The following is a 23,722-nucleotide window of genomic DNA, read 5'->3' as shown; positions in this document are numbered from 1 at the left end:
AGGAGTGGAGAATGTTTTCTAAAATGTGAAAGCAGGCTGAATATTCATGCCTACGGGGCTTAATGGGGGTTTAATAAGAGCAGCTAGACTGATTTCCTCCTGCAGGGACCCACGATCTGCAAAAATACTAACCCTGAGGATTCTGCAGGTGGGCACATTAATTCAAATTTTATGGACAGAATCCCAGAGGAACTCCTTCTACCGTGAATATACACATGTATACTCATTCATTCAATATATAATAAAAAAGACTTTTCACCGCTTGTAACTCGTCACACACAACCAACTGCCACAAAAGTGAATAATCCTGAATGGGGATATGCAAATAGAAACTCAGTTCCTCCTCAGTGGTTGCAACTCCATTTTATGGAGCAAATCCTGCCCTCCTACCCAGGGCAAAACTTCCACGCAGACTGACACACGCAACCCACCCCCAAAAGTACAATGTGTTCCTTTGTAAGGACTGCATTCACAGTAGGGTCCTTGCAATAAACAACGGCCTCCATCTACACCAGGGGTAGGGAACCTGCGGCTCTCCAGATGTTCAGGAACTACAATTCCCATCAGCCTCTGTCAGCATGGCCAATTGGCCATGCTGGTAGGGGCTGATGGGAATTGTAGTTCCTGAACATCTGGAGAGCCGCAGGTTCCCTACCCCTGATCTACACCGTCTGTCATAACGGTTGGCATTTGCATGTTATATACTGATGTATCTCTGAGGACCAATGGTTTGCTGGGTGCCACACAAAACCAGGAAGGGCTGGCTTTCATTCCGATGCATTTAACTTTCCCCATACAAAAAAGCTCTTTACATACGGTACAGCTCAACACGCCACTAATCTCATAGTCTGAAGTGGTACAGCCCTTCTGTGGGCTTCGAATATTTTTTAATCTTGCCTTTGCTGCTGTTCATCTTTGTATCTTTTTATGATATCTGCTGGGATTGGGGAGGGGGAGAATAAGCTACCTTGTAGATATTCATATTAGGAGCCGCGTGGTGTAGCAGTTAAGCACTGGCGTAATGCCCATTGGGCAAGGTGGGCAGTTGCCCAGGGCATCACCTTGTGGGGGGCATCAAAATGCTGGGTTCGTTTTTGGGTATTTTAGTAGTTTTCCATTTTTGGCCTGTAGGGGGCGCAGTTTTTAGGCTAGTGCAGGGGTAGGGAACCTGCGGCTCTCCAGATGTTCAGGAACTACAATTCCCATCAGCCTCTGTCAGCATGGCCAAAATCAGCTGGGGGCTGATGGGAATTGTAGTTCCTGAACATCTGGAGAGCCGCAGGTTCCCTACCCCTGGGCTAGTGGCACCAAAATTTCAGCGTATCATCAGGAGACTGTCCTTATGCTACCCCCCAAGTTTGGTTCAGGGAGTCTAAAGTTATGGACTCTCAAAGGGGGTGCCCCTATCCCCCATTGTTTCCAATGGGAGCTAATAGGAGATGGGGGCTACAGTTTTGAGGGTCCATAACTTTGGCCCCCCTGAACCAAACTGCACCAAACTTGGGGGGTATCATTAGGGCAGTAACCTGATGATACCCTGAAAGTTTTGAGACTGTGCCTTCAGAAATGTGCCCCCCACAGCCTGCAACCCCCATTGACAGCAATGCAGAAAACTCAATGAAGAACAAAGATTCTTGGACAAATTTCTAGGATGTTCCTGCAGGGGGTGCATTTTTGGATGTATCGGCACCAAAATTTCAGGGTATCATCTGGAGATGATGGCACCCCCCCAAGTTTGGTGCAGTTTGGTTCAGGGGGGCCAAAGTTATGGACCCTCAAAACTGTAGCCCCCGTCTCCTATTAGCTCCCATTGGAAACAATGGGGGATGGGGCACCCCCTTTGGGAGTCCATAACTTTGGACTCCTTGAACCAAACCTCACCAAACTTGGGGAGTAGCATAAGGACAGTCTCCTGATGATATGCTGAAATTTTGGTGCTGATATGTCTAAAAATGCACCCCCTGCAGGCACCAATGTCCTGGTGCAAAATATTTTTTGGTCATGGTGGAGTGGCCGCCCATGGGGGGGGGGGGGGGCATCCAACTCAGGTTTTGCCCAGGGCTACAGTTTGCCCAGGGCTGCCTCGTTACGCCCCTGCGGTTAAGTGCTTGCACTGCCACTCACACGGTCAGGAGTTCGAGCCCCCTGTGGGTCAGATATCCTGGCAGCTGGCTCATGGTCAACTCAGCCATCCATCCATTCCTTGGTCGGTAAATGAGTTCCTAGCTCATAGCTAGTGGGTAAAGAATAGCCGGGGAAAGCAATGGCAAACTACCCCACAAAAATGGCTTGCCTATAAAATCACTGCTCGTGGTGGTACCCCAGGGTTGGACACAACTGAAGGGGAAACTTTACCCTTTTTTTAGATATTCATATATGGAGAGAGAGAGGATAAATAATTTTTAAAAGACTATGCCTGACACCCAAGCTCCAAGAAGGAACGATGACAGCGTCTTGAGCAGCAAAGGCTTTCCCCGGGGGTGGTATTGGCTTCTTAAGAAAAATCACGTCAATGGCCCATATTTTAAATCAAATTTGGATTTATTTGTTCAGGAAAAAAACCACAACACTTCTCCAAGAACCTGCTCGAGATGCTTTACAAATTAAAAACAATGATAAAAAGTTAAACTATAGGGATTAAAGCAGAGCATAAAAACCCAGGCCTGCCACAAAAAACCCCATAGATCGTAAAAACAGACCATTGTAAAGAAATCTATCTATCTGAACAGTCCCAGCTGTATTGCAGAGGGACTACTTGTGCCCTGATCTGCATTGCCGAGTCTCATCAGATCTCAGAAGATAAGAGCAAAGTCAGTCCTGGTTAGTACTTGGATGGGAGACCACCAAGGAAGTCCAGGTCTGATATGCAGAGGCAGGCAATGGCAAACCGCCTCTGGCCATCTCTTGCCTTGAAAATCCTATAAGGTCTCAGTACATTAGATAAGACTGGATAATATTTTCCATCACATTGAAACCTGGCAATCCTGAGCTTGATCAGTAGCCAAGCATTACCTGAAGGATCATTACTGTGAATCTATGAAGAAGTATCCTTTCTGATTTCCTACAGTGCCATAAACACACATGGCACTTTAACTTGTCAATATAAGCAATTCTTGTCTGCAGGAGTTTCTAAGCTACATTTTGACAACAGGGGAAGATAAGAAAAGGAGGGAAAAGACAAAACTGGGAGGTCCGTAAGCAAGGCTTTATTTGGGTTGGAGATGAAGGCTAAGGGGTTATTGAAAAACTGCTATGGAAAGGGTGGATTTTGAAGAGGAAATTGAGGCACTATTGAGAAGTGTTGGGAAGGAGTTCCAAGCATAGAGTCAGCAAAGGAACAAATTCCTTCAACAGAGCAGCAGAATGCAGGGTGCGTAATGCCATCCTCCTGACCTCCCTGGAAGTTAGGATAAAACAGCAATAATAAAATGCAGCGTGAACCAGAAAATACTGATTTGAGCCATATCTTAGGAGCCAGCCATAACCCCAGTTTCATGTCATAATGGCCTACCTTACAGGAATTTTGCAACGATTATGGCAAAATGATGTTTGCAATGTGCCTAGAGTGCTCTCAATAAATGGTAAGTCAAATTTCTATCACCGTATAAGAAATGCTCCCATGAGGAAACAGAAAATCTAAGCAGATCCCACCCCCTCCTCCAGGAAAGACAGTGGGAATTGGAGCTACCAGCTATCCGGTGTCTCTACAAAAATCACACAGCATTTTGAATTTTACACTTCTTTCCTCCTCTCCTCTCAGTAGGGAAAGGATTCCGCTCTCATAGAAGAAAGCATCAGCGGCTAGAACTGACCCTTAGTCCTATGTCACAGAACAGAAGATTTGCCCGAACCTTGCTGAAAGTTTGCATTCTAAGTGAAGCCATTCTTAAGATGTAGCTTCTTTGTTTAGATTTAGAACAAAACAAGCATCTATCCAGAATGAGCTTTCAGGTGGGTCCCTGAACAAGCAGCCTGCCATATGGATCAAAGCTGCCCAAAAGACAGCATTAGTGGCCGTTCAGAGCTAACTGCCTTTCATTCAGCAACTGCCGCTGGCTGCAAACCAGTTAACTTGCTCATAACTACCGTATATACTTGTGTATAAGTTGACCCGCAGATAAGTCGAGGCACCTAATTTTACCACAAAAAGCTGGGAAAACTTAATGACTCGCATATAAGTCAAGGATGGGAAATGCGGCAGCTGCTGGTAAATTTCAAAAATAAAAATAGATACCAATAAAATTACATCAATTGAGGCATCAGTAGGTTAAATGTTTTTGAATATTTATTTCAAAGAAAAACAGTAAACTGGCTCCGTAAGTGGAAAAGAGGGTCAACAAGAACGAAATTTGGTCTCAACAATAACTTTAAAAGTACAAAAACCTTAGCTCAATCAGCAACCAAGCTAAAACACAGGAGTTAAAATCCTTCAAAACTGGATTCCTCATCATCATCTGTATGTCCAAATGTAACCCAACTTAGATTTTAAGAGGGATATTATCAGAAATGGAAAATCTACTATTAGCTTCCATTGTAAACAATAGAGGATGGGGCACCCCCTTGGGGATCAATAACTTTGGATCCCCTGACCCAAACTTCACCAAACCTGGCTGGTATCATAAAGAGACTCTCCTGATGAGACCAGACAGGTTTGGTGAAGTTTGGTTCAGAGGGTCCAAAGTTATGGACCCTCAAAAGGGTAGCCCCATCTACTAATAGCTCCCATTGAAAACAATGGGGAATGGGGGCACCTCCTTTGGGGGTCCATAACTTTGGACCCCCTGAACCAAACATTACCAAACTTGGCTGGTATCATCAGGAGTGTCTTCTGAAGGTACCCTGAACTTTTGGTGCTGCTAGCATAAAAACTGCACCCCCTGCTGGCCGGCAAAGTAAAAACACACAAAAATTTAATGACCCGCATATAAGTCGAGGGGAGCTTTTTCAGCATTAAAAATGTGCTGAAAAATTCGACTTATACAAGAGTATATACGGTAACTACAAATGCACAAACACTTAGATATGCGCCTCCCGGGGAAAGAAAGAAGTCTGCAGCAGCCAAATTACAGCTGGCGATCTTGACCAGCCCCTGATCCACAACCATACCAAACTCCACACCAAAAAACCCTCAGATATTGGTCAATGTGTGAAACAATGGGCAAGTATTTGAAGCACTAATTTACTGGCACAGTAACAAGGAATGAACAGGAAGTTGCACAAATTGCAAAAACAAAATTACCCGTTTTCTAGAAGCTTCCAAAGTCCAAGCCAGCCCAGAAGCTTTGCAGAGGACTGGGGAAAGGAAGTGGCAAATACAAAGGACCAGGAAGGGCAGCCCTGACACCTCGGAACTTGTGACCAGTACTAGACTCAGGGCCAACCCAGAGTTTGCCCTGGTGGCAAACCACCATTTTAGACTGGGTTCCCAAGGGGACCTCCTTTAAACTACATCATGGGGACCCAACTCTGATTACATCTTGCCCCCCACCCCCCCACCATGCTGTTTTTCTGACTTGGGGATCAGGCACCAGGAAAAACTCCTTTATCTCCCAGAGATAATGGCTCTATGGCTACCAATCTTGATCCTCCTTGATCTGAGATTGCAAATGCCTTAGCAGACCAGGTGCTCGGGAGGAGCAGCAGCAGAAGGCCATTGCTTTCACATCCTGCGTGTGAGCTCCCAAAGGCACCTGGTGGGCCACTGCGAGTAGCAGAGTGCTGGACTAGATGGACTCTGGTCTGTTCCAGCAGGCTCTTTCTTATGTTCTTAAGAGACCCCGGATGAGCCTCTACTAGTTAGAGTAAACAACCCTATACTGGGATGACAAATGGTCTTTCTCCATGTCAGGAAGCTTTGAATATTCATATATTAGCAGGAGCAGAGGGCCAGTACTAGCCTCTGGCATTTGAGACAGGCCTATAAGAGAAAGAAGAATTGGGATCCAAGGATGAAATCCAATCACCACTACAAGGATCTTGGGGAAGGAATTGATCCTTGGGGAAGGAACTAACCCCCACAGACCGGCAAAGAACATGGCAGATAGCCCTTGCAACTTTTCAGGGGACCCTGATTGCAAATACATAGTGCTATTTGAGTTATTCATGTAACAGTGACGTGAAAATATAACAAAACAGTAAAAACAATTGTGCTGGAAGGAAACAAGCACGGCTTTAACGATACTAAACTTTGGAAACACTGCATTGTTATTAGGGCTGTGACTCTAAGATGAAAGAAAACCATTCACTGCCTGTGTAAAAACAAGGGCGGATTGGAAAGGCCGTTGCAATATGTGATGCGGGCCATCATTACTTCATTCCAATTCCCAGATTTAAACCCTCATTTCAATGAGTGCAAACTGCTGGCACAGAAGGTTTTTTGACTAGGTTGTTGCGCTTTATGAAATAATATGACCTACGTTCTCTGTGCAAGTTAATGATGGCTCCCCCTCCGTACACACACAAACACACACGGCACCCAGCTTTCATCATTACAAAATGAACATTGTAAAAGAGAACGCTGGGCAAATTATACATTGGAGTGATCTGGTGTTATCACAGCGGCAAAGATCATGAGCTGGAAACAACCTGTTCAAATTCTGTTGAAGCTAGGAACACTCCTCATGGCCACAGGTGCCCTTTTCTTTGCCTCCCATCCTACTTGCCGCTTACAGCCTGTAGCAGTGGTTGAACTTGGCCCATGGCAACCACTGGCCATCCTGCCTTTTGGATGATCGTCCTTTCCTGATCATCTTAGACCAGTGGTGGAGAACCTATGGCACTCCAGATGTTCATGGACTACAATACCCATCAGACCCTGCCAATTGGCCATGCTAGCAGGGGCTGATGGAAATTGTAGTCCATGAACATTTGGAGTGCCATATGTTCGCCACCACGGTCTTAGACTGTGAAGACCGCTTGTGTTTCTTCCATGGAAGTCCCTGCATGTTTCCAGAACTCTGGAGCAACTCAACTCACAACTCACATGGGCTGCTTGCTAGACCCACTTGATGTTAGTGTCGCCATATATAAACTCAGAGTACACCCCCCCCCCAATTAAGAATCCAGCAGACTTGCGATTGTGTATTTCAGAAGGTCAGGAATGGGGGGGGGGGTGTCGATTGTTTTCCAGTGAATCTTACCTCCCCACCTCCACATTACCAACACTTCATTGAAGACCTCCAGTGACACACTGACCTAATCGTTGCTGGCTTTATAATGATATTACTTCTATCTGTGATGACCTTTTTTCCCCTAAGATTTTTGGGATCTTGGTTTGCTTTGAACTACAAACCTTTCCTTCCGTTTCCAGGTATTCTACGCACACCAACTGTATAGGCTTTGGGTTTGCCGAGTTGAGGTAACTTTTTGTGTTACACAATTAGGTTATTGAGATCACTGAGACTGGATTAATCTATAAACAGCTAAGAATATTTATTTATTTATGGGCTGGTTTTAAAGCAGTGGTTCTCAACCTTCCCAATGCCGCGACCCTTTAATACAGTTCCTTGTGTTGTGGTGACCTCCAACCCTAACATTTATCCATTTTACAGATGGAGAACACTGATGCATAGAGTCTTAGGCGGCCCCTGTGAAAGGGTCTTTCGACCCCCAAAGGGGTTCTGACCCCCAGGTTGAGAATCACTGTTTTAAAGGAACAAACAAACAGCCCAGGTCTCCAGGCAGACAAAGTAGAAACCTGAAAAAAAGGCACAAACTTTTACGCTGGTTATGTCTTCAGAGACAAGATAGACTTTTCTGCAGTGCTTTCAGGCACAAACAGACTTTTACTGCCAAGCCACTAGGTTAGATCCTCTCTCACCCACAGGATTTCACTCACACTCGCCTGCCCTTTCCCCAGGGTCAGACTAAACTGTGCCGGGTGTGCTCAGCACCAGAGACAGGATTAACCATCAAGCACTCTCTTCTCTCCCAGAGATAGAGCTAAATCATTCTGCCACACTACCAGGTAGAGCGACCTTTCACACTGTCTGCTCTTTTTCCTGAGCCAGACTTGTGCTGTCTCCCTGAGGCAGAACTCAACTCCTTCTTCTCCGTTTCCTCCAACATCTCATCCCCTTTCTCAAAGGGGACTGGATGCTGGAGCAGCCCTCCTATGGGGTCATCTGAGTGGTTAATTTTCCCTTTGGGGCAGGGCAGCCTCCTGTCACACTATCCAACTCTTCTTTCTGATTTGAAGCGCTGGCCCTCCTCATTCCCAAAGACAGCAAAAACATTTTTTTTTAATTGCTACCGTTATGCTTTTGCAGCTGTTTGGCATCCTCTAATTGCAGGCTATGTCATAACTGCCATTTCCAAACAAGCGTTTTGCATTCTACATAAACGTTATTAGGAACACAGGCCAAGCCAGCTGTTTTGTTTTTTAAAAGAAAAACCCATTTTCCACAAAATGCTCTTTTGCAACTAATTTAGCCGACCGTTTTGTCTCAAGTTCTCATAATGAAAAATCAGAGTCGAAGAGAAATGTCAGGCTCAAGCTGTAAACTTGCAAAAGGGTGAACACACCCTTTTTGAAGCCCCAAATTGCCCTGGATTAGGTTGTAAACCACAACGGCCGGAGCAGACAACATTTTTAACTCTACAATTTCCATCTCAGATTGGGGGCTGATTCACATGCAAGTTTGCCACTGTTGCTGGATTATTCACTTCCTGGCTGGCAGCTGACTTTGGGATGTGATGTCAGTGAGAAAGCAGCACCTTAAAAGCAATCCAAAACAAAACTAGAGGTCTGCCTGTAGCAAGGCTACCAATCTTGATCCTCTTTGATCTGAAATTGCAAATGCCTTAGCAGACCAGGTGCTTGAGAGCAGCAGCAGGCCATTGCTTTCACATCCTGCATGTGAGCTCCCAAAGGCACCTGGTGGGCCACTGCGAGTAGCAGAGTGCTGGACTAGATGGACTCTGGTCTGATCCAGCAGGCTCTTTCTTATGTTCTAAGTCACTCACACATGCTGCATCAAAACACTCAGTCTCTCTCTCTCCTTTTTTACAGGGCAACACTGTACACAGTGGAATGCACTACCTCGCAGTATGGCGGAGTCTCCTTCTTTGGAGGTTTTTAAAGAGAGGCTGGATGGCCATCTGTCAGGAGTGCTTTGATTGTGTGTTCCTGCATTGAAGGGGGTTGGACTGGCCGAGAGAGGGGGCTTGTGCTGTCCCAGCTTTTGCTGAAAGCTCAGGTTCAGAGTCTGAGTGAACTTGTTAACCTGGTTTCCTGCCTCCCCAGTCCTTCAGCTGCCATACCAGTGATGGCAAACCTATGGCACGCGGTAAAACAGAGTCAGCCTCTAATCTCCGACCCCACATCTAGGGGTCTGGAAGCCTGGGCCTGCCACCTTGCTTGGTTGCATTAGCTATTAAGCCTCAAGATTCCTAGTTTTGGGGAAGCAGTGTAGGTAAACCCTGCCTAACGCACTGTTAAAACCTCCACCAATTTTCATGCAAAGAACTTAAAGCCTGCCATCCTTCATTACCTGGGAGTAAGCTCTCGGTTGCTGGCAATGGGCTTGCTTCTGAGTAAAACCCTCCTAGGGTTGTGGATTCCATCTCACGTTGGAAGAATTGCATGGTTGCTTCAAAGCAAAGCCACCGACTACTACCAAGCTTACTCCCGAGTAACGCATGCCTCGGAGCCAACTGTTTTTTCTAAACTGAAACCTCAGCCTTCAGGTTAAATTGCCGGGTTGGCACTTTGTGATAAATAGGTGGGTTTTGGGTTGCGATTTGGGCACTCGGTCTCGAAAAGGGCTTTTCCATCCCTGCTCCTCCAGGCTTACAAACCTCCATGCATTGGTTGCTACGGTTTTGGAGGCTGTGCCTATTTCCTCATGCACGAGGGGCTCTGTCTCATTACCCAGTAATTTGTTGCCGTTCATTAGCCGTCTGCTTTGGGTGCTTTGATCAGTAATCGCTTTGTCAGAGTGGAGTTATCACTGTTCTGCACCTGGTGGTCTCATGGTGCTTGAAACTGTTTTCGGGTTAATAGAAAAAAACACAATTTTTAATGATGCTGTTTCTCCCCCAGGGCCCTCCCCCCATCCTCAATTAGGAGGAAAATGCTGCTCCCTGGCCTTCGCACCTTGTTCTAAATAGCCTGTAATCAAGTAATACCACGTAAAGACATTAACACATCTTTGTTTACCTCTTACGTGATGAGGGAAAAAACACTGAATGCTTTACCTCCCACACTAAGTTTTAAAACTCCCGGGCAGATAACTTGTATTTTTTTCAGGTTAGCTCCTCAGTGTTAATGAATGGGGAATACAAGCACTAACGTTGCTCTTTGGTGCTAAACACAACAAAGCGCTGTCCCAGTTCTGTGAACTGTGTTATTTAAATCAACTATTTGCACTATTCCTCTTTGGATGATCAGCTGGTGCCCTGAAGCGGCTGAGTTACCAGAACTGCAAACTAGGAAACCTACTTGGTGATACAACAATAATGCAAGGCAGGTGACTATTAAGAATTACTGAGACTTTCCCCGAAGAGTGTTCTGGTTGGTGAATAACAAGTTACTGGCCTGAAACTGGTTGGGCTGGCCTCAACCAGGGTCTGGGTGCTCTCGGCCCTGGGCCCAGCCTGGTGGAACACTCTATCCAGTGTGACAAAGGCCCTGTAGGATCTGGGGCAGTTCTGCAGGGCATGCAAGACAAAGTTATCCCACCAAGCTTATGGTTGACTGGAAACAGTATAATCAACAACCTCTAATAACTTTTGGCTTCCTTCTCTCCTATTCCTCTCCCACTACTACCAGACCCAGATTTTAGTCACCATCTGTTTAGACCAGGGGTGTAAAACATGCGGCCTAGAGACTGTATCCACCAGCTTGAGAGGGCTTAACAGGTCTGCAAACCCTTCCTCACTCCCGAACTGGCTTGGTGAGCCAGCTGCCAGTCCAGGCACCCAACCAATCATGAGCCAAAGCAGCCACATACACCCCCACCCTGGGCCAAGCCAAACCAAGTCACATTTATGTCACATCTGGCCCTTGTAACAAATGAGTTAGACACCCCTGATTTAGAGTTTTGTGCTAATATTTTTAAGTTAACTGTACTTACTGTACTTTACATGATGGAAGCTGCCCTGAGCCCACAAGGGGAAGGGGCAGTGTGATGATTACCAACATTTTGCCTTATTTTCTGCAAGAGGACTGGAGCCAGCAAGGAGTTAAGTCAGAACCGCTTGTGATTGGCCGGCTGCGAAAGGAACCATTGTAAAGGTTGAGTGGGAAGATATTTAGAGAGTTCTAACCTGAGTGCCAGAGTGAACGGACATGTGTGTGTGTCTGTTTTCTGGTGGTTTGGGAGATCTCATCAGAGTGAGATTGTTAACAGGCGCGTGCTGAGTCGGTTCTGTTCTAACTCTGTTTGAGGGACTGGAGAGTCAGATTAAAAGGAGAATCTGTACCACGTTCCTGGTGAAAACAAAAACAATGTCCAAAACTTGGTTGTGAATTCATTGAGGCTGCTAGGATTTGGGGTGATTCTAGAAAAATTAGTTTGGGGGTGAGAAAGGAAAGGGTGGAGAAGTGGCATAGATCAAACAAACAGGATTGGATGCCGTGGATCTGTTTAGCAAACATTTGCATTTTCCCCTGGTGCAAGGAGTGTTCCCAGATGCAAGAGGCTTAAAGGCTCCTTGCTCCGAGGGTACTTGTCACCGGGGGAAGAAAAGATCCTGCGGGATCCAACCCTAACGTCATAGAATGGAGTAAATAGAATTTTAATCCATGCTATGTAGTAATATACCGTGATTGAAGGTTAGGGAGTTGGAGAGTCATTTTTGCAAAATGGCTTGACTTTGAGCTCCCGGATTACTCTGTTAGATAGAAGTGCTTTTGTGGGGCTTGTGGATCCCTTGGGGCTGAGATTCAGAAGTGTGGTGAAATCAGTGAAATCATTTTAAAGTCAAGAATATATGGGGCGGAGGGATTAGGAAAAGATACAGGAGAACTTACCCCAACCTGGGACGCTTGCGAAGCCAGAAACAAGCTCCCAGCTTCACAGGAACTGTTGGGGTAGAGTGGGGGAGGCAGGAAAATCTCTTGCACCGCTACTGCCGTAGGAAAATGGCAAGTAAAGTCCTCTCCCTGCATCCAGAAGAAGCCTGTAAACCAGGCAGAAAAGTCCCAAGTGGGCTAGCATCCTCACAGCTGAGAGAAGCTTCTTGGAGAGTCACCTCTGCTGCTACTAGAATCAGGGGAAGGGAACCTGCGGCTCTCGAGATGTTCAGGAACCACAATTCCCATCAGCCTCTGTCAGCATGGCCAATTGGCCATGCTGGTAGGGGCTGATGGGAATTGTAGTTCCTGAACATCTGGAGAGCCGCAGGTTCCCTACCCCTGTACTAGGTAGATGCAGGATTGTGGCTCTGCCTTGTCTCTAGCACAAGAATGATGCAAGCAGGTGTACAAATACTGGATTTTCTGGCTGGTGGAATAGACCTCAAAATTTTGTTGTGGGTTCTTATTATTCATTTGGTTGTATGTGCCTTTGGGCAAAATCATCTGGAATTTTGGAGTTGGCTGTCCATTCATATTCTGACAGCGTTCAGCTGTGTAAGAAAATCTCAAGTATGAATCTGGAAAGCGGACAATTAAGGTTCTGTTAAAAAATGTCGTTAGAACCATCATTTTTTGTCGGTTATTTCCTCTCACTGGTTTCATTGGATTTTAAAGCTGGGCAGGCTAAAGCTTGCAAAGAAACAAAAAGGAATTTCCACCAACATTCCAGCTACTCCAAAGCAGGAACATTTCTGAAAACAAGGCTTCGCTTGCCTATTAAGAACTCAATTCGTTTCCAGGTACACACGCAGGAAGCGTTTGAAACATTTTAAATGGAAATACAGCAAGGATTGTGTTATAAAAGGGACCAAAACTCAGCAGGTCTAACGCAAATGTTCATTTTGCAATGACATGAACAATTGTAACTCATTTTACGGCTCCCTAAAAAGAATGTTTTCATTTACTTCTGCCGGGGAACGGTGTGATTTACTAGTCAGAAACAATAAGATGAAATATTAAAAATATACATTCATTTCATGCAGCGCTAAGCTCCCAGACGCCAAAGTGGCACTGAGCACCCCCTTCTGCTTTCAAATAAAAATTTCTGATTGCATGCTGCAACCAAGAACCACTTTATATTGCTTCAGAGAAAAGGTTATCCTTGAATTTGTCCTCTAACGTCTTGGATCTCTAGCCCACCAGATCCACAAGCCAAGCAGGAGCCTCCAGGAAACCGGTGCGCACTTTAATCACTCCCTTCCAGACAGAATCAGACCGAGGCAAAGCACTCAATCATGCATTTGAGCGCAGCAGCTCTTTGCTTTGCATTCTCTTGTCTTCCAACAGCAAACACAGATAGATATGCAATCCCATTGAAGGCAATGTGATGTGAAGGATAAGCCACCCACACTCGGAGACCCAATCCCACGTTAAATGACAATGTTCACAGATCCACACTTGCGTAACCTCATGCTACAGTATGTGTGCTGAAGGCTGATCAGAATGGCACGAGGAAGCCTTTGGATCCAGTTCATTTCATATGAAATGTCAAGAATGATTTCAACGGAGGGGAGGTTTTGCTGAGACATCCAAATCCATGCCATATCCCAAGAAAAAAAAATTACAGGCTAGGGCAGCAAAATTAGCCCTCTCTCTTAAAAAAAAAAAGACTGCAGATTTTTCAAAGGAGAGGTTTGGATAACTAACTGCTTGTAGTAGTAGTAGTAGTAGTAGTAGTAGTAGTAGTAGTAGTAGTAGTAGCAGTAGTAGTAGTAGTAGTAGAAGAAGAAGAAGAAGAAGAAGAAGAAGAGGAGGAGGAGGAGGAGGAGGAGGAGGAGTTTGGATTTATATCCCCCCTTTCTCTTCTGTAAGGAGACTCAAACAAGCTGACAATCTCCTTTCCCTTCCCCCCCCCCCCACAACAAACCCCTGTGAGGTAGGTGGGGATGAGATTTCCAAAGAACTGTGACTAGTCCAAGGTCACCCAGCTGGCACGTGTTGGACTGCACAAGCTAATCTGGTTCACCACATAACCCTTCACAGCTCACAGCTGAGCCTTTGGGGGAGGGCGGTATATAAATATGATAAATAAATAAATAAAATAAAGTGGCAGAGCGGGGAATTAAACCCAGTTCTCTAGACAAACACACACACACTCGGTTCTTGTAGACAGACAGACAGACACACACACACACACACACACACACACACACAGAGTGGTACAGTTTAAAAAATTGTTCAGCGTTACATCTATAAGAAGGATACACTGGAATCTAAAAAGCTGTAAAATACTCCACACTTGAACACCCTCAGCTTTGGGGGTTTTATATGTGAAACAGCTCCTTAAGAGAAGCAGCAAGCATGATGCGTATTTCATACTAATTGTATTCTATTCCTATCTCATGCTGTACCATCACCATGGAAGGCAAATTATCATTGACCAATCTGCCTTGAGAGGACTTTTTCCAGGAAGTACATTAATTGCTCAACCCACCCTCAGACAATTTGAGTGATCTGGTGCAGTTACACAACCGCAAAGAGCTGAGTGCCAGGAAACAAACTGAAACTTTCTTTTGCAGAGCACAACCATCCTTAAGGGGACCTCTGATAAGCAGCTGGAGAATTAGAATCCTCCTTAACCTGACCTGGAAGAGAGCCATGCCTGTTTTAGTGGACGTAAAATCCACTAAACTCACTTTCATACAATGAAAGCCACACCGTTCAGGTATCCACAGCTCTCAACAGAACTGAAAAAACTGCCTTTCACTAAGTAGTCCCCTTCTGGCGTAGGAGGTTAAGAGCTCGTGTATCTAATCTGGAGGAACCGGGTTTGATTCCCAACTCTGCCGCCTGAGCTGTGGAGGCTTATCTGGGGAATTCAGATTAGCCTGTACACTCCCACACACACCAGCTGGGTGACCTTGGGCTAGTTACAGCTTCTCGGAGCTCTCTCAGCCCCACCTACCTCACAGGGTGTTTGTTGTGAGGGGGGAAGGGCAAGGAGATTGTAAGCCCCTTTGAGTCTCCTGCAGGAGAGAAAGGGAGTCTCCTGCAGGAGAGAATCCAAACTCTTCTTCTTCTTCCATTTTTTGTTATTTTCTTAACTACACATTTTTGTTTACAAAGGTCAGAATCAGTTCCCCATGCCACGCCACGTCTGCAAATTTCCATGTCCCCCCCAGTCTTTCCAAGTCCCAATCCCTTCCGTTCTAAGAAAATAAGTCCTGAATGTAGGTGAAGCCAAAGCTCAGTGTAGCAAGTGACTATATCCTAAAGTGGACATCTGTAAAAAAAAGCATAACCTGATTCTTCTTGCAAAGTAAATTAATTCCTTCTGAGTCCTTACAGGTATGTCTCCAGTTGCTCCTCTTGAATTTGACCTATGACCTTGCCCTTTGACCAACAAGAACTTCTCTTTGAGCTGTGCTGTACTCAGATACTGACCTCACCCAGACCCAAGACTCGTATCTGTGCTTTACAATGGATAAGGGGATCTGAATCTGCTTTGCTCCAAACTCCACAAAGACTGTCCAAGCTAAAGATACCAAGTGGGTCACTTCTACAAAACTGGCACAGAAAATGTGGGGGAAGAAAGGCGACCACGTAAATTGATGTACCTCACACATACCCTAGGCTGCAACAGACCCTTCCTCCATCCAAGGATCTCACTAGAGAGATTCTCAACAACTTAAAACAGGTACAATTTTGTACAGTTTGAAGGCAAACCCGTAACGCGGGGATAAGGCGGGATAGAATTTTTAAAAATAAATAAGTAACACACATTTTGTAAAGAAAAAAAAGACTTCCGTCATTTTTTTCCATCTCTATTTCAAGACTTGTAAATGCTAAATAACTAAATTTCTCTTACCACAATTGGGACACCAATGTCTGGCCACAGAAGATCTTCTGAGGGGAGCTTGGGGGAATTCCAGACGACCACAACTTTATTTAAATAGGGGAGGCCATTGAGCCTCTCCAAAGAATTCATTAATACTTCTTCTCGCTCGTAGGTTAACATTACGACTGTAAATTGCTCCCTGGGGACATTGCCACCTAATGCAGCTTGGAACTCCTTTCCAGAGCCACCAGCTCCGCCACCAATAGGCCGAAATCCAGTCCCAGACCCAAGAAACTTGGCTTCTGATGGTAAGACCGGATCAAAGGGTGTGTGGGGAAAGAGATGAAAGGGCCCAGGAGCAGAGTTCCAATTTCTGTAAATGTCCATTGCAGTGAGGGTGAAATTGCGCAAGTATTTGGGAGAGGAGTAGGGTGGCTCTGTTTCCACTGGCCCCAAGTCTAAATCCCCATTGTCCGCCATGTTGGGATCTGTGCCAGCAGCTTTGCCAGATCGGTGAGGGATCTCCACTGCCGTTTCTTCCCGAATGGGGATAGCTGGGATTTGTATTCGAGTCCTTATGATGGCCAAGACTGTGTTGAAGACGCTTTCTGAGGTGGAAAAATAGGTCTCCCACAAGAAACGTCCCTGCCTCCTCATGGCCAAGAGGTCGTTATCAGAAATGCTTCGCAGAAGAAAGTGCACTTCTGTGATACGTGGCTTTGGTATGATTAAGGCTGCCTCGTTCCACCGAATCACATCGTGATAGGGCAGCTGGACCTGCTCTCCAAGGACGACGGGGATAGCTCCAACCTCCAGAGCCTCAAAGAGTCTCATTACACACCCAGCAGAGATCACAAGGTGGGTGTCCCCTGGGGTGATTATCAGTGCAAAAGTAGATAGTTTCAGTAGCTCTAGTCTGTCCTCCCTCTCCCCACAAAGAGCCCACTCAGTGGGCAGGCTTGCCTTCGGTTGGTTCTTACAAGTGAATTCCACCAAGACAAAGTCCAGCTTGCTGTCCTGTACCGCCTTCAGGGTGGTGATGATCCTATCGTCATAGTCTGCCGGGGCGTTGCCTTCAATTTCCTCTTCAAACGAACGCACTTCTTGCAAGCTGGACCGGAGAGACTCCACCTTCTCCCCTTGGAAACTGAATAAGTATTTCCGCTTGACTGGCACCTGGGGTGGGATCTTTAGGAAATTAGGTTCAGACATTGCGTGGACCAGAGGAGACACTATAAGATCAAATCCTGGGCGATACTGTACATCGTAAAAGGTGGACTGGGCGATCATGGCCCGCCCCGTACTGATGTTATAAAGAAAGTTCTGAGTCTCAGACTTCCGGGATAAGTTAATAATGAGGTGGTTGTGTCCATCAGACCTCCAATATGGCAGGGTGTGCAACTGTTGCTCTATTTCAGTAGGTTTTGGCATTACGGGTTCCTCAATTTCTCCCACTAAGATTACGTATATACAAGCAATGTTTGCATTTTCAGTGACATACACATTAGTTCTGGCAGTTGACTCAAAGGCTTGTTTAACTAGAGGGTCTAAGGAGCTCGCAAAATGATACTGGTCACTGCTGTAGACGTACACTGGGAATCCAGAAGTGAGCGGGCAACGTGAATAGTCAAAGCAGTTGTGTAACCGGCAGTTCCTGTTGGATTTTGGCAAGGGGAAGTTAGAGTCGTCTTTCTCCGGCAGCAGCCGGATCGGCAAGGAGAGCTTGGGCTGATTCTGGGCCATCAGCTCTTTGTACGAATGTTCTGTCTGACTGATGACGTTCTTCAACTGCAGCAGGTCCTGCTTGGCGTTCTCGATGCTCTTCTTGCAAGCTTCAATCTTGAGGTTCAGTTTGGCAATCTCACTGTTCAGCTCCTGCCTCTTGGCTTCCAGCTGAAGAAGCTCCTCGCTCACCGACTCCCGAATGCGGCACAAATCCTGGACGTGCTTCACCTCACATAGCTCGTTGCCTGTGCGCGGGCCGAAGATGCGCTTGCCGGCGTCATCTGCATCGTCTATGGTGGTTAAATAGTAGTGAGCGATGAGGGGAAAGAAGACCAGGATGATGAACAGTGTGAAGCTAAGCCAAGTGAGTCGGATCCTGCTGGACCACCGTAACATCCAGGGCTGGCCTCCATTCCCCACGCCTCCATTCCGCAACATGGTATACCCAGTCATGAGTCCAAGAATTGGGGCGCACCGTATCACGTTGGGTCAGTAGCCATCACCAAAGCAGTTTTTATTAGCAAATCGCTAGAGTGTTATTGTGCCAGTTTGACAAAGGACCAATAGAATGGAAATTTCATCTTCTCCACAGGATGAGGGATGGAACTTTGACCCAATGGAAAATAGATCATCAAACTCTTCCCCCTGACCGCCAGTTAACTGGGCGTTGCTAGGAGAGAAGGAGCAGTGTTGTCATGGCGATGCGGAGTTTCCTCTGGGTCAGAGAAATGCAACAGGAGCAAACCGGCTGTAATCCACTCTCTCAGCATTCTGTCTTACTGTTTAAGGAATAAGACGGGCAGGAAAGAAGCTCACCCGTCAGAATCCCTTGTAGCCATTTCGCCACCAGTACTCCATCATTCCTAGAAGACAGCAAAGATGTATCAGACAAGGCAAGAACTCCTTATTTTTATTATGCTACAGAAATAGACAACTTTCACCACAGCAAGGTACTAGCAAAATGTCTGATTATTCCCTAAAACTGAGATACAGCTTGCAAAGTATAACTAAAACAAATGCAACCTGGGGCTTGGGTAGATACTTTCCAGACTTGGTGTTAGAAAGCACAAGCCAAGCACTCTTAAAATACTCAAGCTCATCACAACCCTCCTCTTGGGCATTAAGCAAAGTCTAACCCAATTGAATACAGCATTAATTTCTACTCAGGGTCTCCTTGAAATGTGATCCTGCCGTGGAACTAGGAATGGTGTTGTGCAGGCTTAAAAAACAATACCTGGCTAGCCCTTGATTTTGTCTGATTTAGCTGTCTTGGGTGAGGATTTAAAACACCCACTCTTCAGCATAAAGGAGCAGATGCAAATATCTGAGAATCAATTCTGGAAAGAGTCACCCATTTTATCTTCTGTCACAGGTGTCAAACTTGCGGCCCTCCAGATGTTATAGACTACAGTTCCCAGCATGATGCTGGCAGGGGATGATGGGAACTGTAGCCCATAACATCTGGAGGGCCGTGAGTTTGACACCTATGTTCTATGTGATTCAGTTCTTGTATTATTGCAGATAGACATTAACGCAAACAGATTTTAACGTAGATTTCCACTGCTTTTAAGGAAGAAAGCAATAACGAAGAAAGTAAATAAGAAAAGCCAATCAAGGGGGAGGGAGAGGGGGGGAAAGCCCCACGATAAATTGATGGGCAGCAGATTTGAGAGGGGGAAGTGTGTTTCTTCACACTAGATAGCTCAAGGAATTCACTGCTGCAGGAGACCAGACGAATGAACACACCTTGTTGATGGCTGTCCATTTGTGGCAGAACTGCCTTCCTTCAGAGCAGTGGTTCTCAAAATTTAGCAAATCAGCAACCCTGTTTTGATTTGAAAATGTTTTGCAGACCATCCAAGCCTCCTCTTCCTCCCACACCAGCAGCCAAGTGTAGGGTAACCTGCATGTGCCCCACGGAGTCCTCCGTCCTGTAGTGCATTTTAAACAACACGGCAAGATCCATGTTAATTATATTTTACAAAACAAGTTTATGCTTTTATTATCTGCACAAGGTCCTCAAGCCCAGGTCTCAGAAGGTTGCCGATTCCATGCAGCTATAAGCTTAAAGGGCCCTGACTCAAATTCGAATTAAGCTCACCTTGGTTGGAAACCATTTTGAGATAGAGACAGCAGCAAAACTTCCCTTGTTAATAGTTTCAAGTCAAATTTTCATGAATAAACTGAGCCCTTTTTGTGCCTCTCTGTCTTGCATTCTGCCCATCCTCTTCGATTACCATATTTCAGGCATCTCCTCATTCTGGCTTTTTCCTTTTGCTTTCTCATTCCTTCCTCTGCCTCATTACTGTGCTTTTGCTAACTAGATTATAAAAGGTTTTCATCTTTTAATCATTGTTCAGCACACTCAGCAGTTCTTGATGCAAGTCGTATTTATTCCAGGAATAAAACACAAGTGGCTATGCAGATGGAGAGGCATGTGTGTGTGCATTAGCTACTACCATACCCAACAGAGAACATCCCACAACTAAATCTCCAACAAGTACCTGTCTCATCTAAATCCCCCGCTCAGGCAATAAAACGCTTGTGAGGTTCAAAGGATTTTATTGAAGGCAGGTCAGGAACAGTAGAAAGACAGTTCTGGCGAAAGCACGCCAAAACAGTTGATAATATGGATAGCACGATCCCCCCACCCCCAGTGGGAACAACAGAGTTAGTAGTGTCCAGCCTGGAGGCTCTTCCCAGCCGCAAACCTCAAGGATAGAACTAGAAGATAATCAGGCACCTGCAAAAGTGAAAGAACTCCCAGAGAATTCCCCCCCTTCCAAACATGGCAACTTGGCATCTACCTTGGAAAAATATCCATTGGAGTTATGCAGAGAAAGAGAAAAAACACAAATCTGGAGGCAAAGAAGGAAAAACTCCACCTGACATCAGTGGACCACAACTGGGGAATAACAGAATGGCAGAAATTAGAACATAAGAAAGAGCCTGCTGGATCAGACCAGAGTCCATCTAGTCCAGCACTCTGCCACAAGGTTCCTTTGGGAGCTCACATGAAGGATGTGAAAGCAATGGCCTTCTGCTGCTGCTGCTGCTCCCGAGCCCCTGGTCTGCTAAGGCATTTGCAATCTCAGATCAAGGAGGATCAAGATTGGTAGCCATGCATCAACTTCTCCTCCATAAATCTGGTTCAAAAATGACAGAGTTGAACTCTTGTAATTTGCTCCACTCCACTGTGTGTACTGCACTCAAAACATATTTCCCAACAGTAGCTATGTCTAGTTTCTGTGCCTGGAAAAAATGCACATGGCATGAACAGAACTGGTAATAAACAGCTGTAGAATACAAAGGCTTCTGTGCTTCCAAGGGACAAGGAGAAATAGTATTGTGCTGCTAAGCACCTAGAAGGTCTTACCTGAAGTACTACATTCAGGCGTCAGAACGTCAAGTCAAAGCAACAAGCTGCAAATCACCCCACCAGAGCTTTGGGGTTGAGTGCCATGAATATGCCGCTCTGTATTTCATTATCTAAGCAACCAGAAGCATCCCTCTCAGCTCTCAGCCCGCGTTTCGAGGCTGTGGTCCAGTGGCCAAGACAGAACAAGCTGAATCCAAATAAGATGGATGGGATGCTAGTTGAAAAGGATGAATCTTTGGAGGGACTGGATTGACTTCTCTTGGATAGAGCAGCGATGGTATTTGCAGAGAGGTTTAAGAGCTTGGGGTTGCCTCAGGGACCCAGTCTTGATATCTGAAAAGCAGGATGGTGGCCACTCAAGGTTGCTTTTTATCAGCTGCGTTTGACAAACTCAGCCCTTTCTTAGGTTCTATCTACCTGGCCACACTAATTCATGCTTTTGTTACCTCATGGTTGGACTACTCTGTGTTGGACAGTCCTCGAAGACAGCCCAGAAACTGCTATTGCTCACTGTCAGGAACTGACTGGCGAGAACACATCTTACCTATTTTAAAACAGCTACACTGGCTGCCGGTTTTTTTTCTAGTTCAATTCAAGGTGATAACTTGAAAGCCTCTCACGGCCTAGGGCAGGGGTAGGGAACCTGCGGCTCTCCAGATGTTCAGGAACTACAATTCCCATCAGCCTCTGACAGCATGGCCAATTGGCCATGCTGGTAGGGGCTGATGGGAATTGTAGTTATATATATATACCTTTATTAGGCATAGAAAGAATTGTAGTTCCTGAACATCTGGAGAGCCGCAGGTTCCCTACCCCTGGCCTAGGGCCTACATATCTGAAGGACCACCTCTCCCCATATGTTTCTGTGGGGAATTGCCCTGCTTCAGGCTAGATAATCAGGCTTGCTGCCATTCATACAAGATTATGAGTCTACCCATGCAAGAGGTAACAACTAAGATAAGTCTGTGCCTATCATTCTCCAATTCAGAAGCCCTCCTCTGTCAAGATCACGTTGGCATTTGGATTAAGCTGTCCACTTTATCTTCTGCCATTCTGTTCCCGTTCTGTCCTCCCTTTTTTGACTGCATCACTCACTTGCTATCATCTACAATTTTTGCCTTGCTGTCACCACCAGCAAGGCACATGTTTGTGTGGGAGTTTTAAATTCTCTTGGTTTTATTGCTGTTTATCTTTCCAGAGCTCTTAGAAAAAACTGATTCAGAATCAAATTCATTACAAAATAGGCTCACACATTTTCTATATGAATATGCACGCTTAAGAGTTTATTTTTATTTCTGTTGGTTTAAAATGTTGAAACTCACCCTGAGCTACTGGGATCACCACCAAAAAAATGGGGAAAAATAAAAACCGAAGCGAAAGATTTAAGAACCACACATTCGGGGCCAGGAGAAGGGGAAGGCTGCCAAAAAGGTTGGCTAATGTTGTAGCTGCATGGGAGAGCCATCTCAGCCCATTAGCCTTTCATTTTCTGCCTTGCACCTTGGTCTTTAAGTAAGAGCCCATCAGCAAGTCATTAAAGGGCTTTGTACAAAGATTCCCCTAACAGAGCGCTGGCTCTGAACAGCAAACTAATTTTATGTAACTTTTTTTCCCTCCAAAACTAGACACACAGACACACGAACACCCAGGTGGCACAGCATTCTCGCTTTTTAAAATTAGATCTGCCTGCCACAAGAAGGGGCGGGGGGGAAGGGAAGCGTGCCAAATCGCTCGTGTGTACAAGCTTTAAAAACCTCTGAGCCGATTCCACACTCACCAAGCGGGGGGGGGGGGGGGGCTTTCATTTGCGCAATAACAATTCCAGTGACATAATCAGAGATTATGCATCTGTGTGTGCTACGGCATGGAGCTTGAATCGGAAGCCCTGAGGATGTAGCTCCAAGAGGGCGGGGGGTGGGTGGGGGCGACGTACCAGGGCCCTGCCCGTGGGGTTGTGGCGAGGGCATTCTGGGGTGGAGGACGCACCGGTGCACCAGGCGCTTTCCCCCCTTGCTACGCCTCTGCTTGAGGATCAGACATCAATCTCCCTCTGTTCCTGAGCTACTAATCAGAGGAGGAAATTTCAGGCACTTTATTTGGAATAGTTCAGAATTTTGGACATTTGGAACAGTTCAGAATTTTCCCCAAGTAACTCATGAAATCGGGTAACGAATTCAGAACCAACAAATGCCAGATCTTCCAGACACAAAACTCCCATGTCAGATGTGCTGCCATCTCTCAGCCTAGACAGGGAATCCATCAGATTCTTCCACTGCACTACCCCTGGATTACCCATCTTCAAGAAGCTTGGTCTTTAGCTTGCTACTTCTATCCTCCCAAAGTACCTATTTGCCACTGAGATCATGCTATGGATCTTAGTATGTTCTGACTATGACAGATGACTGTCATGCCCTCCCTAAAGTTTATAATCAAAACAGACAGACAGGCCAAGGGAGACGCAGCAGTGTCATCATTCTCTGTTTCAGAGAAGGTGCAACAGAAGGGCAATCTCAAACAAATCAAGACAGATGATTCTTTATTCTTTGGGCTTTGTCCCGTAGCTACAGAGGCCAATGTACTGCATTGCTGGAAGTGCTGCTTCAGTGTATGAGGAGGACAAACTCCCTAGTCTGCAGAAAGTTATGTAAGTCATAGGTGTCAAACTTACAGCCCTCCAGACGTTATGGAAGCAATGTGCAATGTGCTGGCAGGGGATGATGGGAACTGTAGTCCATAGCATCTGGACAATGAGGACTATGAC

General features: G+C 45.8%; 1 protein-coding gene across 7 annotated transcripts in view; it reads right to left on the bottom strand.

The window, feature by feature from the left end:
- The window catches only part of EXTL3 (exostosin like glycosyltransferase 3), a 178,447-nt gene that overhangs the window by 45,830 nt on the left and 108,895 nt on the right, over positions 1 to 23,722 (bottom strand). For 6 of the 7 annotated variants that reach the window (XM_048517072.1, XM_048517064.1, XM_048517110.1 and 3 more), the window contains one exon: positions 15,888 to 18,445. In XM_048517072.1, coding sequence (XP_048373029.1) covers positions 15,888 to 18,035 — 2,148 coding nt within the window. In that variant the 5' untranslated portion in view covers positions 18,036 to 18,445. Of the gene's footprint in view, positions 1 to 15,887; positions 18,446 to 19,328; positions 19,514 to 23,722 lie in introns of all 7 variants that reach the window. The other variant, XM_048517103.1, reaches the window with a different exon arrangement.

The sequence above is a fragment of the Sphaerodactylus townsendi genome, linkage group LG01 (genome assembly GCF_021028975.2).
Source record: "Sphaerodactylus townsendi isolate TG3544 linkage group LG01, MPM_Stown_v2.3, whole genome shotgun sequence".
Lineage (NCBI taxonomy): Eukaryota > Metazoa > Chordata > Lepidosauria > Squamata > Sphaerodactylidae > Sphaerodactylus > Sphaerodactylus townsendi.
The sequence above is the reverse complement of the archived record's forward strand: the minus strand, read 5'-3'. Positions and strand labels throughout refer to the sequence as shown.